At 42.3% G+C, this 19,366-nt stretch overlaps 1 protein-coding gene across 4 annotated transcripts in view; it reads right to left on the bottom strand.

Moving 5' to 3' along the window:
* CTDSPL (CTD small phosphatase like) overlaps window positions 1-10,880 on the bottom strand; it is an 83,215-nt gene extending 72,335 nt beyond the window's left edge. For 2 of the 4 annotated variants that reach the window (XR_004588390.3, XM_034401657.3), the window contains exon 1: window positions 9,503-10,472. Coding sequence is in view for 3 of the 4 variants with exons in the window: in XM_034401657.3 (XP_034257548.1) it covers window positions 9,503-9,578 (76 nt within the window). In the remaining variant the exon portion in view is untranslated. Of the gene's footprint in view, window positions 1-9,502 lie in introns of all 4 variants that reach the window. The other 2 variants (XM_034401655.3, XM_034401656.3) reach the window with 2 other exon arrangements.
* Window positions 10,881-19,366: the final 8,486 nt, after the last annotated feature.

Below are 19,366 nucleotides of genomic sequence, written 5' to 3'. Positions count from 1 at the left end.
AAGAATGACTGCTGTTGTAAAGTTAGTAACACGATTAAGTGAATCTGCTTCCCCACTGACTCCCCATTGACTATGATCACCTGACCCACACACACACCCCAGAAGCTGCAGCCGTCATAAATATGAGGCAGTTGCCAAGTGTCTGAATTCTGATCACCTGACCATGGGGATGCTGCAATGGTCCTTAGGTCTGAAAAATAGTCATCAGTTTCTTTTTTCAGTGCTGTTGTAACTTCAAACAGTCACTAAAAAAATGGTTGTTAAGGTGAGGATTACCTGTGTAGCATCCAAACAATTTTTGCTTCTGATAACAATCTCTACTTCTTGACCTCAGCAGGAGTGTTTTTCCCTATAAAGTCTCACAGAGGCTTTTGCCCTCTATAAAGGGCATGGTACGGTTCATCGCTACCCATAAAAATGTTAAGGGGGGAAAAAACAACAGGAAAGAAGAAAAAAAACCTGTGCTCATTTTCTAAAATAAAAAGCGCAGGTAACTGGGAAGAGCAAATTAAGTCTTACAATATGTCTTGTAAATCATTACTTTATATGCTGGTATGTGATGAATTATCACCATGTTTGTTAAATGGAGAAACTATTAGAGTAAGAAAGCAATGTTTAGTGGAAAATATCCAACTGCAATCTTAAAATAAGAGATTTGAATTCATTTTTTTCAAGAGAATAGTTAACAAGTTATCATCTTAAAAACATTTTGCCTAGAGATTCTGTCCTGAACGACGACCTGGGACTGTCCACCAATATTGATTCTGCTTCATTCAAGGAAAAATCTTGAAACACAGATATCTAAATAAAGAAAATAGATTTTTATCCTTCCGATTCAGCTCCTGAAATTTAAGTTTTTCCTGCCTGGATGTACAAGAGGCTAAGCCTTGCTGCAGGGGGCAAAGGACCTTCCTTTTAAGCTATGTTGGCATTAGCCTTCATTCTTCTTCTCCAACACAAAATAAAAGGAAATTACAGTGTGTAGCCTATAGTCATTTAACTATACTGTAGCACAGGGAAAACACTATCAGCCTCCTTCCTGGGAGATTGAAAGGAAAACAGATAATCAATATGGTCAGGAGATCTAGAGGCATCTCCTGCTGGGCTTATATTACATTCTGCTGCTGTGTATACATTAAGCTGAAAGCATTTCTCAGTACCGTTTAATCCATTTCACACTCTTGAAAAAGTGGCATAACTAGATGAAAAAGATAGCTGGAAAATGCACGAGACTGGAGAAACCATACTTTCTTTCTCCCAAAGCATGCCAAATACTATGGCAAATGTATAGAAAATGAGGTAAGAATATTCTTAAATTCATTAAACAGGTAACAACTGCTCTTGAGTACAGGTAGCCCTTAACTTTAGGTGGCAATTGGGATCGGAATTTCCATCACTAAGTGATGCAATCATAATAAAGTGGCAATTCCTGCAGTCCCAACTGCCATTGTTAACAAATCCCACTGTTGTCAAGTAAGGCAACTTCCTGCCAGCTTACCATAACCAGTGGTCAGTGGGGGAGCCAACAGAAAACTGCAAATCCCAGGGTGGCAGATAGGTAAATGGCTGCTGTTGGCTGGGGCAATGAGTGATGATGACATATGCAGGGGAGGCACTATAAGAGTACAAGGGCACAGCACAGGTCGGAAAGGGTGTGGGTGCACTGGAGTGCAACGCAGATTGGAGAGGATGCGTGAACACATGAGGGGCTGGGGGAGGGCAGCAGGTAAGGAAGACTTATCCCAGCAACTTGTGGTCACCATCTATTTTCTGGAGAAGCCAGTAGGGAAGATTGCAAATGGAGATCACGTGATCAGGGGGCACTGCAACTGGTCATAAATGTGAATAGATTGCGAAGGGCCCAGATCGTGACCACACGACTTGTTGGGGGTGGGGGGGAGATTGCTGGGACAACCAGAACTCGGGACTGGTTGTAACCACCATTTGACAGTGCTGTCGTAACTTTGAATGATTGCTAAATGAATGGCCATGGGTCAAAGACTACCTGAACTTAACTGTTCTTAGCAAGAATTCTTCATCTTTTAAGATGGAAACCACATCAAAAAGACCCCATTACTGCTGGCTACCTTTCCTCCTTCAGTATTAGTCCTGGTGAGTAGTACCTGCCACTAGCTGAGTAGTAGTAGTTGTTAATAACACCATAAAAGTACATCGTTCAAATTATAGCTTTAAAAATTACCCCTTGCACAATCGAGGCAGGGAAAACAACCATCCATTTCTCCAGGCACGTGTAGCTTTGGCTGGTTATTTCAGGATTCAAAAAAAGGAAAGACTTCACCAGATTTTACCTACCAAATTAGATGCCTAAGGGAGAAGTTGAAAGCAAGGAAACAACACAATTTCCCCATCCTTTAATCTGTAAAGGAGAGAGGTCAGAGTGCCACCACTTGTTAGATGCCTGGGAACAACAATTCATGGTCTATTAAGCATCTTTTAACTTGCTTCCTTGTATTTCTGAGCATACTGGAGCATAAAAGGATTCTAAAACTTTATTCCTGCTTTCAAAATCAGGCTTATAAACAAGAAAAAAGAAATCATACATGTGCAGAGCATAAATCTACAAGGCTATTGATAGGAAAAATGACTGAGAAGAATTTGAAGACCTCAATAGCATTGCTTCACAAGTTCCATCTACTGTAAATATTTCCACATCACTGCTGCTATACAATAATTCAGTGCCACTGGATTAACTCTGTATTTAGTTTATATTCACCTAATTGTATCATCTCAGCTACATATGGATTATATAATATCAACATGCCAACCAAAAAATAGGCTATGCTTAAAGTCCTAGCACCCAATCACTCTTCAAAGCACTTAATTATAGCAACATGAATCTGGAAGGAAATTATGATTAAGCATGCTTAAACTTCAGGATGAATTACAAATATTAATCTAAAATGACTATTACTAGAAGAAAAATGACTTTTCACTAATTTTACCATTAACCAGAATCATTACTTTTACTGAACGGAAACCACAAGCATTGTTTCAAATGAAAAATAAAAATGACCTCAGCTTGCATCACTGTATTAAAAGACCATTATACGAACGTTAATAAAGTCAGGTTAGAGAAAAATTCTACATAAATTTGGTTACAATTTTTTAAACATTTCAAAGCTTCCATGTATCTTACAACATTTATGTTTTTTTCCCCCCAAAAGTCAACACTACAGAAAATTTATTTAGACAGCTACTCAGCTTACCTGCATGTTAACTCCAGGCAGGTCACAAAACAACACAAAGGAACATCTACACCCCCGTTAATATATTAGTAGCTGAGGATGAATTGCGGGGTCCTTGATGCAGCCATTTCAAGAAAACAACCAAGCTCAGAGACCACCAGGAATCCCACCATAATACAGGTAGTTCCCAACTTACAACCACAATTTGGGACCAGAATTTCTGTTATTAAGCAAGGCAGTTGTTAAGTAAGTTCCCCTTGTTTTTATGACCATTTTTTGCTACAGTTGTTAAGCCAACCACTGCAAATGTTAAGTGAATTGTGGGGTTGTTAAATGAATCCAGCTTCTCCCATTGACTATGCTTGTTGGAAGCCAGCTGAGGTGGTTACAAATGGTGATCACATGAGCCGGGACAATGCAACTGTCATAAATACGTGCCAGTTGCCAAGTGCTCAAATTTAGATCATGTGACCAAGGGGATGCTGCAACAGTTGTTAGGTGTGAAAACAGGTTGTAAGTCTGCTGTACTAACTTTGAACAGTCATTAAACGAATGGTTGTTAGGTCGAGGACTACTTGTACTTTAACTATTCCTCCTTATACCAACATTCAATTTGAAGGTTAGGAGCCAGCCAGAATCTGAGACAATAGAAGAATACTTTGAAAATTCTGTTTGATCAGCAGCATCAAAACACCCCAAATGCAATTTATTGGTACTTCCTTATTTGTGGAAAATTACCTTAAACATTTCTTCTTTTTGTCTTTTTATGCTTGACTACTCCCAAAAATCATACAATTACAATATATCCTTATATGGCTGTTTAGAAATCATCCTTTTTAGATAAAATACAGGTAAGATCAACATAGGTGGAGGATTTATATACTGCTAGGCTGCATTTTTATACTGAACAAATTATAATACATAGTTTGGAGCCACTGAATTTCATTGCAAAACCAATGTAAATATAGAGCAGCAAAGAACCAGAAAATGCATACAAAACTTTATTTTATTTCTTAGTAGATTGCAACCTCTTGTTTATTGAAGATAAGATTCCTGTGGTTACAAAATAGTTTGTGTGGGATTGACTGGATTAATGAAAAAAAAGAAAAATAATATTGTTTTAGCTGTATATTTTGATCTTGGCAGTGCACCAATTCAGATAAAGGATGGAATCTATGTTGTTTCACTTTGTGGGCCATTGCTTCTCAACTGAAAACTAGTTGCCAAAGAAACATTTACAAAGCTAAGGCTTCCTCAGGGAGCACCAGACCAGTTTGTCCAACTTGCTATGATGGTCCATAGAACTTTCTCTATTTGAGTGCCCAACACGTAAGCCAGGACCTTGCTTACCAACCGCTCACTCAGTAACCATTTATAGTTGCGACAATACTGAAGGAATGGCACTTCAATCTTCGAAGTTCTGGCTGTCAGAGTGTTCCTATGGTCAAGTGATTATAATCTGGGTGCTTGCAACTGGCTCACACTTATGACAGAACAAGTGTCTCGCAGTTACATGATCATCATTTGCTACTTTCCCTGCCAGCTTCCCCAGAAGCAAAGTCATTGGGAAAAAAGGCAGAGAAAGTTGCATGCCACCCATTCTCGTGCTGTACCACCCCCACAGGCTTTTCTGGGCTTATGCTGCACCATCTGTGATCTTTCTGTACAGGTAGTCCTCAATTTACAACAGTTCATTTAGAGACCATTCAAAATTACAATGGCACCGAAAAGTGATTTATGACTGTTTTTCAGTTAATGATCTTTCCAGCATCCCCATGATCAAAATTCAGATGTTTGGCAACTGGTTCATACGTAACTGATTCATATTTTGACCATCCATGTCTCAGAGTCATGTGATCCCCTTTTGTGATCTTCTGACAAACAAAGCCAGATTCACTTAATAACCAGATTACTATTGATTGCAATGATTCACTTAGCAACTGAGGCAAGAAAGGTCATAAAATCAGACAAAATTCACTTAACGAATGTCCTCACTTTGCAACAGAAATTTTGGGCTCAATTGTGGTTGTAAGTCGAGGATTACCTGTATTTATGTGTGGCCGATACATGCCTTCTAAATCTCTCCCAGCCTACTTCAATTCATGGCCCCCCCTGGCTACCTCCTGCAGCATCCCCACACCCCTTTCCTTCCAACACTTCCTGCTTAATGGCCTGCATGTCGTAGGATTACAATGGCAACAGGGACGGTTAATACTAAGTGATGCAGTCATGTGATATTGTGCTTTCTGACTGCAATGCTTAACGACAGCAATCCTAATGCCAACTGCTGTCATAACCCAACTACCTTTTTCAGTTAGAACAAATCTTTTGTTCTAGCATCCTTAGACAACATCTGGTTGGAGAAAGCTGGGCTAATGTCCTCAGATTTGGGGAAAAACACATTCATATCTTTGTTTACTGATAAAACTCATAGTCTCCTGTTTTAGTAAGCCCCCTCAGAGCCGTTATGGGCAAATATTTGTTGAGTTTTGCCCCATTTTATGATCTTTCTTGCTATAGTTGTTAAGTGAAATCGTTGCACTTGTTAAATTAGTAACAGTTATTAAGTGAATCTGGCTTTCCCATTGACTTTGCTTAGCGGGAGGTTGCAAAAGGGGATCACATGACCCTGGGGCACTGCAACCATCATAAATATGACTCAGTTGCCAAGCACCTGAATTTTGATCACGACAATGGGGATACTGTATTGATTGTAAGTGTGAAAAATGGTGGTAAATCACCTTTTTCAGTAATGTTGTAACTTTGAATGGTCACAAAACAAACTGTTATAAGTCGAGGTCTACCTGTATAACACGTTTAAAAAACAGCAAAGAAATAAGGTCCCTAATGTTTATTCTGTAGCCCCTTATTTCTTGAGGACACTTAACAGTGTTTCCTCAGCCAACCCATTTTCTGGGATCAAACAGAGGTAGATTTGTATATGTCTTACTCTGCTGTATTGAAAAAAAGTAATAAAGTCTTTCCCTTTCCAAACTGAAACACAAGTGATAATTCTAAGAGAATTTCCTATGCATTTGGCATCTTGCCCACCAAAGGACATGGGCATTCCCAACTTAACGTGTAAGTTCATTTCACCATGAGCAACAAAATGGGCTTTGTAATTTAGCCTAATCTCCCAACCACGGCATCCTAGGTCAAGAGAAGGCCCTTCAAGCGAAGGCATGCAGTGACGGCAGCTGGCTCAAATTTTATAGGAGAGGGGGTTACAAGAGAAGACTATCATGCCAGTTCCAGAGTAACAGCTAAATTTTATTATTGTAAAGCAGGCCAGAAAAAAAAAAAAACATTTTTCATGGGCTGGCATATTACTGTACATAGAAAGGACTACAACCCAGCTCAAAACCTATTATACTCATGTGAAAATAAACTCTGACAAACAAAATGGGATTTGAATACACTAGACGAAAAAAGAAGGATCTTGAGATCTGTTTAACCCAAGAATCTCAAATTCTGGATCCCCAACCAAGGGGTCTTTGAGTTGAGATGATTCCTTGTCACTTTACAGACACATAGTTTTCTTAGCATATTATGGAAAAGGTTAGGCACTGCCTTCTTTGAATTTTTTTTTTACTTCCCAGTTTAACAGCCTAGTGCCATGATGGCAAACCTATGGCATGTGTGCCACCTATAGCACACGGAGCCATATCTGTGGGCACGTGAGCATTGCCCTAGCTCAGTTCCAGCATGCATGCATGTGCCGGCCAGCTGATTTTCGGGCCCTCCAGTCCCACCAGAAGTTGGGAAACAGGTCATTTCCAGCCTCCAGAGGGGTGAGGAAGGCCGTTTCACTCTCCCCAGGCTTCAAGAAAGCCTTTGGAGCCTGGGGAGGGCGAAAAAAGGGCCTACTGAGCCCACCGGTAACCTTTTTGCCATCGCATGCCAAAAGCACGGGGAGCGTGGGGGGGTCACGCACATGCGCGGGGCATTGAATTATGGGTATGGGCAGCACATGTGTGATTCCCCCCCCCCCGTGCTTCCCCTACTTTTGGCATGCAACGGCAAAAAGGTTAGCCATCACTGGCTTAGTGATTTCCCACTGAAATCTAACTAAGCCCAAAGATACTTAGTTTCCAAGCCCATCAACTTCAGCCATGTAATGACACTAGCAGTGGTCTCCAGAGTTATTTATTTGTATTTCATATTTATTGTAATGCAATTACAATTGTAGTTAATCAAGCCAAAGGCTAATGTCCCATCTTATAAACCTGGACATATGTAACTGTTTTATAAGCCTGTGGGCATATATGGAAAGATACAAAATAAAGAAACTTTAAGCGAAGAATAGCCCTCTCTCCCCCCCCTCCTCCCTCCCACTCTCTCTCTCTCTCTCTCACACACACACAGCATGAAATCAAATTATATCCAGTATCAGGAGCTGAAAGATGACTTCTTCTCTAATTCCTTAATAACTTTACAGTTAAATCCTCATCAACAGTTGACAGTTTCGTCTAAGTTGGTTTTGGTGTCTTTTTTAAAATGTAAACCCAATAGTGATCCATGGCACTCACCCCAATTTATTAACTATAGTTTAGAAATCAGGAGCAATCTCTCTAATTTTAATCATGAAAGCTGTCATTTTCTAATCGAGTATCAATTAAAAGAGAATTGTAGTTAATAGGACAACTGTTAACCTTTTTTTTTTTTGTTCAGGAACAACATTTTTGAGAGAGGGGAGGGAACTTGGCTTGCTCCATTTCAATCATGGATTTAAAAAGGTTAAAGAACATTATCAATCTGAGCCACTGGTATACAAAAGCTTTATCTCCAAAATGATAACTATTTTGTATTTCTATTTCTCAGAAAATATCCTATTATGAAAATAGCCAATAATTTCTCAAGTTTTGTGAACTTACCATTTTACCACTTACATCTGGAATTATATACTAAATGCAATAACTCTTCACCATATATGTTTTATATATAGATAATCAGATTTCCACATATAAGTACCACAAGCAAGATTTTTAAAATATCGGAATCTCAAAATATTCCTTGCATATGGAGGGATTGAGAGAAGGAACCACAACTATTTTAAAAAATTAAATTCCGGTAAGCTATAGAGAAATTTAAACCTGCAGTAAAAAGTACCTTTCTCCATTATTTACACTATCAGCAGATATGGTAATTAAAAGGAAAAACCACAGAATTAAAGAGCAGAGAAACCAGAAAAATAAAATGTAGAATTCCAATCCCCTGCAGGATGCTCCAGCCTTCACCAGAATATTACTGGCTATTAACCTGTACAATCCCAGATCAAACAAGTACAGAACTGGAACAGACATACAGCATATTAAGCACAGCTCCAAAACTCAGTAAAAACTTCTCTTGTATAAGGGGAAAAAAACATTTTTAGCCTCTGGATTATTTTAATTTTTTTTTCCAGGTAACTGCTCATATACATCCGATTTTTTTCATCTCTTTATTTTTTTTCCACGGCTCCTATTCTCATAACGTATCTACATCTGCAATCTAAATCAATTGCAATACATTTCATATTTTAAAGGTTTAGGACAGTCCTTATTTCTAAAGTTTTGCTCCATCAACCCTCCGAAGTCTTAATCGAAGCCTTCCATCTGTTTAAGGGAAAAAAAACATTAAAATAGCCTGTCCAGGTTTCCCACCAGAGGGAGGCTGCAAGGCACCTTCTATTTATTTTGGGATGAGATCTTAAAACAGCATGCATAGCGACCCGTTCCGTTTTGCTTGTCTTTTTGGGATGTCAAATGCCCCCTCCATTCTTCAATGACAGATTCGGCATGTACCCTAAACAAAATGTCTCCATTCCTGACCCCCATTTTGAAGGGATCCTTAAAAACTGCCTCTCCCACCAAAACCCCAAATATCACACACTCGCGCCCTCACACGCGCGCACACACATGGCAAGATTTCAAAAGTCACCCTAATAAGCTCAATGAAGGTCTGGTCTGCTTGGCCAGAGCCTGGGGTTTAAACCCCGGGCTGCCCAAGCCGAAGCAAACAAGCCAGTTTACCAGAGTTGTACTTCAGCCTACAAAGGAGTTGAGACAAACACAGGCGGAAAAAGCATGTTGTTATTATTATTATTATTTTTCAAGAGCTGCGTTTAATTAATTCATCTGTTAGGGATGCAAACCATTATTCCCGCAACGGGATGGGGAGGCAAAGCATTAATTCCCCCCAAAACAGTCCGCTTCACCACCAACCAACCCTACCCAAAACCCCAACCCAACCCAACCAGGATGGTGGTGGCTTGATCTCGGTTTAAGGTGACCCACCGAGAGAAACCAACTTCTCACCTTTATCCTGAGAGCAAGACAGGATTTCTTCTTCTTTGGGGTTTGTCACCTGGGTGATAATGGACGGGTTGTCCATGGAAACTGAGTGCGCTTTTTCACCTGGCTATTTCCCTCCCAGAGGCAGCTTTTGGTGGGCACTTTTTAATTTTAAGCTTTCCTTTTAGGAAGCCGAGAGGCGGATTTATAAATGGGGCGAGGGTGGGTGGGGAGGGGGGTGTGAAAGGGGAGGGGAGAAAAAAAAAAAACAACCACTCCTCCAAAGCGAGCAAGCCACCCCCCCTCAAAAAAAAGGGAGGGAGGGAGGAAGGAGTGGAGTAGACACACACACACACACACACACACAGGTCTCTTCGGGGCGGAGGGAGTCAAAAAAAAACACGCCCCTCCCCGCAGGAAAAAAAAAGAAAAGAAATAAAAGAGGGGGAGGGGTTTCTGAAAGTGCCCCCCCCTCCCTGAGGCGAAAGGAGCGGCTAAAGGCGCAAAAACGCCCGCGTGGAGACGGAAGGCCGGCGGAGCATCTCCCTTCGTCTTCCGCGGCCCAGCAGAGCCGCCGCCGCCGCCGCCGCTAGTTACGGCTGGGCTCGGACGCCGGCGGGGCTTGAGGAAAGGCGGGCGACCCCCGGGCAGCCCCCGGGCGCGCTCATGGCACCGTCAGGCGGCCTGGATGGCCCTGAGGAGGAGGAGGAGGAGGAGGAAGCGGCCCCCTCACGTGCCGCCCCCCATTACCTCATCCCGCCCCCGCCGGCTCTTCCCCGCGGCCGCTGCCGCTGCGCCACAGCCGCCCTCAGCGCCCCGGATGCTCCGCCCGCCGTCCGCCCCGCGGCCCCGACCAGGTGGAAGGGAACGGCAAGGACCCCGCCGCCGCCGCCGCCTCCTCTACCGCCGCCTCAGGCATCACCAGGGAGGCGGGAAGCCGCGCGGCGCCTGCTCACTCGGCCGCCTCACGGCAGCCAGCCGTCCCCGGCGGACCAGTAAACAACGGGGCGGGGCCTCTCCGCCGCCATCTGTCAATCCCAGAGGAGGGCGGGGATTCTCCGCCGCGATCAGTCAATCCGGAGGGAGGGAGAGGGCGGGGCCTGCCCGCCTCGCCCTGTCAGAGAGCGGGAGGGAGAGCGCGCGGCCTGTCTGTCTGTCTGCCTGTCTGCCTGTCTGTCTGTCTATCTCCCGCCCTCCCACCACCGCTGTCAATCCAGCCGAGCGAAGGCTTTCTTCGCCGCGGCCTGGTATCCATCCAATGGAAGAAGCGAAGCGAAAGGAGGGAGGGAGGGATTTTTTTTTCCTCCCGCCGTGGCTGTCAATCTCAGAGGCTGGAAGGAGGACTCTGAAGAAGGGGCGGAGTTTCTCCCCTCCGCACCCAGGGAAGGCTCTCCGCAGAGGGGGCGGGGTTTCCCCGCCGCGGCCTGCCAATCCGGTGGAGGGGGAGGAGAGAGGGGGCGGAGTGGCCAGCTTTAGGGGGCGGGGTCTCGCTGGCGGCGGTGGAAACGGCGGCGGCAAAAGGAGCGATTCGCTTAATGACCGTGGCAAGAAAGGTTGTAAAACGGGACAAAACTCACTTTACAAAGGTCTCGTTTAACCACAGCAATTTTGGCCTCCGTTGTGGTGGTAAGAAGGGGCTGCTTCTCTTTAGCTAGCTTGTGGAAAGACACAGGGTAGTCCTCAACTTACAACCGCTCTTTTAGTGACGGTTCGAAGTCAAACCAACCCTGAAAAAAAAAGCGAGGGGACTGTTTTTCACACAACTGTTGCAGCATTCCCAATGGTCACGGGATCGAAATTCAGCCGTTTGGCAACTGGCATGGATTTATGATGGTTACAATGACAAAGCAAAATCAATGGGGAAGTCAAATTCACTTAACAACCATGTTACTAACTTAACAACTGCGGTGGTTTACTTAACAATTGTAGCAAGAAAGGTTGTAAAATGAGGCAAAACTCACTTAACAACTGTCTTAGCAACAGAAATTATGGGTTCGATTGAGGTCATAAGTCAAGGACTCCCGGCAGCCCTGTTCAGGTACGGAAAGGAGAGTCATGATCCGCAGCCCCTCCATAACCTCACAAACCTAGGACCAGAAATACAGATAATCCTCGACCTAACAACCATTCATGTAGTGACCATTTGAAATGACAACAGCACTGGAAAAAATTGATTATTATTTTTCATATAACCGTAGCAGCATCCCTGTAGTCACGTGATCAGAATTCACCCCCCCCCTCCTTGGCAACTGGCATGTATTTATAGTGGTTGTAATGTCCTGAGGTCATGTGATCCCCTTCTGCAACCTTCTGACAAGCAAAGTCAATGGGGAAGCCAGATTCACTTAACAAACGTGTTACCAATTTAACAACTGAGGTGATTCACTTAACAAACGTGGCAAGAAAAGTCGTAAAGGCAAAACCTAACAACTGTCTTGCTCACCAACGGAAATATCCTTTGTAATGGAAGCGAAAGTTGGATTTTAAAGAAGCAAGGCCGGCCAAGTATAGTCACCTTTGAACTGTGGCGTTAGGGAAGAGACCTAAAAATAGCATGGATAGTTAAGAAAACAAAACGGATGGGTCATTGAGCAAATAAATCTAGAGTTCTCAATTCCAGGCACACATGACCCAGGTCAAATTATCCTAGTTTGGACACATGATGTGAACATCCAACTCTCTGGAAAACCCTGTAACGCTGGGAAAGATGGAAGGAAAGACAAGAGATTGTCCAGCTCCCTCAAAAAATCCACAATGGTGGAAAATGTTGAAGGAAAGAGAAGACGAGGATGGGAAGGTGGATGGACTCAGTGACAGAGGCGATGGGGAATCATTGGAAGACGTGAAGAACCAGGCTGAGGACAGTTGCTCTTGGAGAAGATCAACCCATGTGGTCACTAGAAGTCAACACTGACTTGAAGACACACAATCAATTGTCTAGTTCCCTTGCAAAGTCCATAATGATGGAAGGAAAGGGAAAACTAGTGGTGGGATTCAGCCAGTTCACACCTATTCGGGAGAACCGGTTGTTAACTTTCTAAGCAGTTTGGAGAACTGGTTGTTGGAAGAAATCTTAGTTTCTTTTTTTCCACTTTACAGAGCTAATCCTGTAAGGAAGGCAGAGAGGAAACATTCTGGTGGTGTTTCTAGCGTAATCTTTATTGCCCTGCTTACAGAAACTGCCTCTCTGGTTAACCCTTATTACATTGTAACAGCTAAGGCAAAGCGCCCATCGAGGTGAGTGACGTTGAGTTGGCCATGCCCACACGGTCACATGACCACTGAGCCACGCCTACCCAACTGGTCATTAGGGCAGAGAACCGGTTGTTAAATTATTTGAATCCCACCATGGGGGAAAACTACCATCAACACAGATGGTGGCATTGTTGGGTCACATCATCATCTTCTTCACCCAAGAAGGAGAAGAAAATGACCAATAGGAAGGTGGATAGACTCAGTTACATAGTGATGTGGAAGCATTGTTGCAAGACCTGAAGGATTCCCCGGATGGATAGATTGTCGTAGAGAAAAATCTATTTAACAGAATAACAAGAGTTGGAAGGGATCTTGGAGATATCACCAATTGCTTAATGACCATTCAAAATTACGATGGGCCCCAAAGAAAGAGATTCCAGAACTCAAATTTGAAGTTCTGTCCTCTGCGGTCCTCCAATAGTCACATTCCCACATTTTGGGTGCTCACCAACCAGCCTGCATTTACAGCTGTTTGTAGCATCCCATAATCACATGACCACAATTGACTCTCTCTTTTTTTGCTCCTGAAACTGGCACTTATTTTTTGGTTTCCGGCAAAAAAATGCCCCATAACAAACAATGTATTTGCTTAGCGACAGATGCAAAAAGCCTTCCATTCTGGTGACTTAAGACTGCAGTTGCCACCTCAGTTACAATCATAAGTTGAGGACGACTAGGAATGAACATTGATCTGATGGCATACAGGTAGTCCTCAATTTATGACCACCATTGATTGAGCCCAAAATTTCTGTGGTTAAGTAAGACATTTGTTAGCCCCATGAGTTTTGCCCCATTTTACGACCTTTCTGGACACAGTTAAGTGGATCACCGCAGTTGATAAGTTAGCAACCTGATTGTTAAGTGAATCTGGCTTCTCCTTTGATTTTGCTGGTCAAAAGCAGATCACATGATCCCGGGAAACAGCAAAGGTTGTAAGTATGAGTCAGTTGCCAAGGATTTGAATTTTGATGCCATGATCATAGGGATGCTGCAAAGATTGTTAAGTGTGAAAAACGGTCATATGTCACTTTTTTCAGTGCCGTTGTAACTTTGAACGGACACTAAATGAACTGTCAGGGACTACCTGTAATTTCTCCAATTGGCAAATGTCAAATACTCCTGTATGAGTGCAGTTATTCCCTTCCCAGAAAATAAAAGTATAATTATGGATTATGGTTCAGAGGACTGGTTCAAACAGTACAGGATAATAAAAACAAGGACAAATAGGCTGAAAAACAGCTTCTAGATCAGGGCAGTAACTATACTGAATTCTATTGTATAGTGCAATACTAATGCAATATCAGGTTTTCAATTCAATTGTATAGAATGTGAAGGATGTGTGTTTGTGTTTTATTTTTATAATGTACACGGAAGGTGGCGTTTGATTTCGTTGTACGAGGTGCAATGACAATAAAGTAAATTAAACTAAAAATCAGAAACTCGACTAGCTACATTCAGCAGGAGAATCTACTCTGTAGCCCAAATAGAGGCCTCATTTCTACCTGTTGCCAGGTGTTTTAAAAAAGGAGGGTTGGTGGGGATTAGAAGCGGGATGCTTTTTGTTTTTCCAAGACAGAGCCACAACATATTATTCTGTTGCCTTTCTCTAAAAATAGATGAAAAGGAATATGTTTAGAAAACACAGAGCAAAAGGCAGTTGTGGCTCCTGTTTGCTTAGAGTAGGTTTTATCCTCCGGTGAACCCATAGCAGCGAAAAAGCCTCAAAACAGCTGGTTTTTGCAGCGTGCCCTTCAAAACCTTCCCCAATCCTGGTTTAACTGTCGGAAAGCTGGCTTTGGCAATGTGCTTCAACTTGCTCCAGGGGAGATATGTACCTGCACACCTTTGCACAGTTGTGTACAGAAAACAGCCGGTTGCAAGGGTGTGGCAAGACAGAGGATGCTTTCTGCACTTGGGGGAATTAAAAATTGGTCTGGAACGCTTGGCCACTGCTTCCATACAAACCAGGTCAAAATTCATGACACAGGTATAGTCCTCGGCTTACGACTGTAATGGAGCCCAAAATTTCTGTTGCTAAGCGAGACAGTTGTTACGTGAATTTGGCCCCACTGTACTACCCTTCTTGCTAAAAATTGTAAAGTGGAATCACTGCGGTTGCTAAGTTAGTAGCATGGTTGGTAAGTGAATCTGACTTCCCCAGTCGACTTTGGTTCTCAGAAGGTGCAAAAGTGGATCCTTGGGACAGTACAACCGTCATAAAAATGAGTCAGTGGCCAAGCATCTTAATTTGTGAACATGCAATGATCGTAAGTGTGAAATATGGTCATAATTTACTTTTTCCAGTGCCGTTGTGACTTCAAGAGGTCACTAAATTATTCGTATGGGTTGCCCTCTACTTACAACTGTTACATTTAGCAACTGCTCAAGGTTACAAAAATGATTCAAAATTCCACTGGCCAGTCAATCCCCACCCCAGTGAAGGAGAAATTTTCTAACAGTGAGACCAATGGTGAAATCCAATTTTTTTTTTACTACCGGTTCTGTGGGCGTGGCTTGGTGGGCGTGGCAGGGGAAGGATACTGCAAAATCTCCATTCCTATCCCACTCTGGGGCCAGCTAGAGGTAGTATTTGAACTACTCAAAATTTCTACTACCGGTTCTCTGAATTGCTGAAAATTTCCGCTACTGGTTCTCCAGAACCTGTCAGAACTTGCTGGATTTCACCCCTGAATGAGACCAATTAATCGGTGGAACAGCTTGCCTCCAGAAATTGTGGGTGCGCCAACAACTGGAGACTTTTAAGAAAAGGCTGTCTGGAATGGTATAATGTCTCTTGCTTGAGCAATGGCTGTAGTAGAAGACCTCCAAGATCCTTTCCAACTCTGTTATTCTGTATTTATTATTCTGTTATCACGGTTCTGGGCTGCATAAACAGAGGGATAGAATCAAGATCGCATGAAGTATTAATTACCACTTTATAATGCCTTGGTAAGGCCACACTTGGAATCCTGCATCCAGTTTCAATGTAAAAAAGACGCGGAGATTCTAGAAAGAGTGCAGAGAAGAGCAACAAAGATGATTATGGGGCTGGAGGATAAAACATATGAAGAACGGTTGCAGGAATTCGGTATAGGAAGGACTAGGGGTGACATGATAGCAGTGTTCCAATATCTCAGGGGCTGCAACAAAGAAGAGGGAGTCAAGCTATTCTCCAAAGCACCTGAAGGCAGGACAAGAAGCAATGGGTGGAAACTAATCAAAGGAGAGAAGCAACCTAGGACTAAGGAGACATATCCTGACAGTGAGAACAATTAACCAGTGGAACAACTTGCCTCCAGAAGTTGTAAATGCTCCAACACTGGAAGTTTTTAAGAAGAGATTGGATATATGGTATATAGGGTTTCCTGCCTAACTAGGAGGTTGGACTAGAAGACCTCCAAAGTCCCTTCCAACTCTCTTATTCTGTTCTATTCATTCTTTTTTCTCCCTCCCCAACATCTCTCACGGTGACCTACCGACATGTCAAATGCAGATATCAGTGTTTTTCAACCTAGGGGATTTCCAGGAATGTGGACTTCAACTCCCAGAGTTCTTATCAGTGGTCAGGTCCACCTCATCTGAGCATCCTGATGAGAGGCAGATAAACGATGCAGTGTCTTCTTTATGTCCCTGCCAAAAAACGATGGAGGCCGCGCCGAGCTTTTCACTGAAACAGATCAGATTTTCCGATGCCTTCCTCCCACAACGCTCTATCCGTTTTCTGAAGTTAGAGGAACGTTTGCCAGGACTTAATTGGCTATTATAAAATGCCTTTTCTCGGGGACGTTTTAATTAAAGAGGCTACCCTTTCAGGAAGTGGAGGCGCAAGGCAGAATGCTGAACGTAAGGAGGAGACGATTGGCATGGTGGGAACCGAGAAAAGGAAGAGGATGGAGAAAGGTAATAAGAGCAAAGGAGGAGAAGGAATGGAATTCAAGATGAAAGCATCCAAATGCAGCTGCGGATTCTTCTACACCCCAAAAAGCAACAAGGGCATAAATCAATCCGTTCGGTTCGAGTTAACTGCCCTTCTTAATTTGCTGGGTTTTATTGTAATCACTGTAGGAATTTTACCAATTATATGGTTCAGTCTTCGTAGTCACAATCCTTCCAACAACTGTAATTCAAGGATTTTTAGATACAGGGAACAAAGACAGTCCTTCATCGATTTCGGTGTTTGTCACCCCAGCAACTTTTTTTGGAATAACAATTGAAAGGGTCCTTGGAGGTTTTCTAGTCCAACCCTTTGCTCAAGCAGGAAATCCAAAGAGCTGTTCAATCTCTTCTTGGAAACTTCCATGGCTTCTGTTCCACTGATTAATTGTTCTCACTGCCAGGAGATTTCTAGATTGGTTCTCTCCTTGATGAGTTTCCATCCGTTGTTGTTTCTTCTCCTGACTTCAGGTGCTTTGGAGAATAGGTTGACCCCCCCTCTTCTCTGAGACAGACCGTCATGTCACCCTAGACTAGACATACCCAATTCCTGTATTCCCAATTTATTTCCAAATTCACAGTCCTTTTAACAACTGTAATTGAAGGATTTTAGATCAAGGGAACAAAGCAAATCCATCATCTATAAAGAACATAACTATAAAGTTATTTGGAAGTGGTATTTGACCCCAATAAGACTTTTTCAAATGGATAATAAAGTGGATAAAATGTGTTGGAGATGTAAAGTGGAACTCGGGACATATGTTCATATGTGGTGTAAATGTAATGGGGTTGAACTTTTTTGGTCTAGGATAGAAAATGAAATATTTGAAATGATTAAGAAGAGGGTCAAATTGAAATTGGAAACCATATTATTATTAATATTGAATGAAACAACATTAACAACTGGAGAAAGAATTGGTGAGGATTTTGGTTATGATGGGGAGAATTATAATTGCTAGATATTGGAAATTAAATGTTGACTTAAAATTAGAAGAATGGTATAATGAAACATGGAAATCTGCATTAAATGATAAATTGACTTGTGATATTAAAACTAGAAGTGGTATATATAAAGAAAATGTTTTTTGGAACACTTGGCAACCATTTGTGGACTTTGCACTTGGGAGATTGGATGAATCGGCACCAGTACCTTATCAAAGAGATTTCTGGAAGAATTGAAGACTTCAATTTCCTAAAACTTCCTTTCCGTTTGTATAGCACGTTGGGGGGGGGGGGAATTTATTTCCTTACTATTGATTTTTGTATTGATTTTTTTTTCTTTTTGTTATTCTTTATCAATAAAAATATAATAAAAATTTTTTTAAAAAAATCCATCATCTATATTGTTTGTCAACCTCAGTAACTTTAACTCCTAGAATTCCCCAGCCTGAATTCTGGGAGTTGCAGTGCTCTTGTGTTACTGTAGTTGAGAAACACTGCTCTGTCTCCATAGGGATTCACCTGGGTGCATACTGATTATTTGAAATATGTCCTCGGATGATGTCCTTCAACACCAGGGAGAAGCCCATCAGACGCTGCATTGTAGAACGATCAAGCCACCATTCTTAGTCAAAGACATCCTGTACTATTGGAAACTGGCAATGTTCTAACAAGAGATGGAATCCAAGGACTACCATCATGACCCGAGATTCACTTGTAGATTACCATGGTTGTGAAGAAATATACTAGGAACTGCTGGGTGTGTCCGAAAGCTAGGGACTTTTGGCATCAGACAAAATGATGGCTGGAAGAGATGCTAAATCAAAACATAGATCTAAAGCAGGGGTGAAATGCTCCCGATTTGGACCGGATCGCCCGATCTGGTAGCGATGGCGATGGGTGGTTCGGAGAATCGGTAGCAAAAATCCCTGCGCTTCCCCCCACCATGCCCAGCTGAGCCGCACAATTATCAGAGGCTTTTTTTAATTATTATTTTTAAAAGCATTTTTTTCTACAATCTCTTCCGACGAAAAAATACTTTTAAAAGTAAAAAAAAAAAGCCTCTGATGATCGCGCGGCTTAGCTGGGATGGTCAGAGGCTTTTCAAAGCATTTTTTTCTGCAACCTCTTGGCCGAAGAGGTGGTAAAAAAAATGCTTTGAAAAGTCTCTGACGATCCCAGCTGAGTTGCCTGATCGGCAGAGGCTTTACAAAGCATTAGAAAAAATGCTTTGAAAAGTTAAAAAAAAAAAAAAAGTTGGCCACGCCTACCCAGTCACATTACCCCCCCACACCAAGCCACGCCCACAGAACCGGCAGTAACAAATTTTACATTTCACCCCTGATCTAAAGCCAGAACTCTTTCTATTGGGCATCACAAAGGAAAAATATAATAAAGGAACAATATACCTAATGCTGCATATATTAACGGCAGCGAGATTGGTCTTTGCACAAAATTGGAAAAGTAAAAAAAAAAAAAACAACCCCTGAAGAAGAGATAATAAATAAGATACTGACTTGTGCAGAAATGGGCAGGCTGACACTGGAGCTCAAGGACAAGGGTGAAATGGAATATCATGAAATCTGGAATAAAATGTATCAATGGTTGGAGAGGAAGAGAAATGTCGGGATAGAGAAATATGAATAAATCAAGAGTTGGAGAATTATTATGTTAGTATTATGTGATAGGTAGGAAATGTATTGGTATTGAATGTAATTTTCACAGACGAAGAGATTTATGTTGATTTAATTTTGATAGATT

Source organism: Pantherophis guttatus, chromosome 4, assembly GCF_059756535.1.
Source record: "Pantherophis guttatus breed Tessera chromosome 4, ASM5975653v1, whole genome shotgun sequence".
NCBI classification, from domain to species: Eukaryota; Metazoa; Chordata; class Lepidosauria; order Squamata; family Colubridae; genus Pantherophis; species Pantherophis guttatus.
The sequence above is the reverse complement of the archived record's forward strand: the minus strand, read 5'-3'. Positions and strand labels throughout refer to the sequence as shown.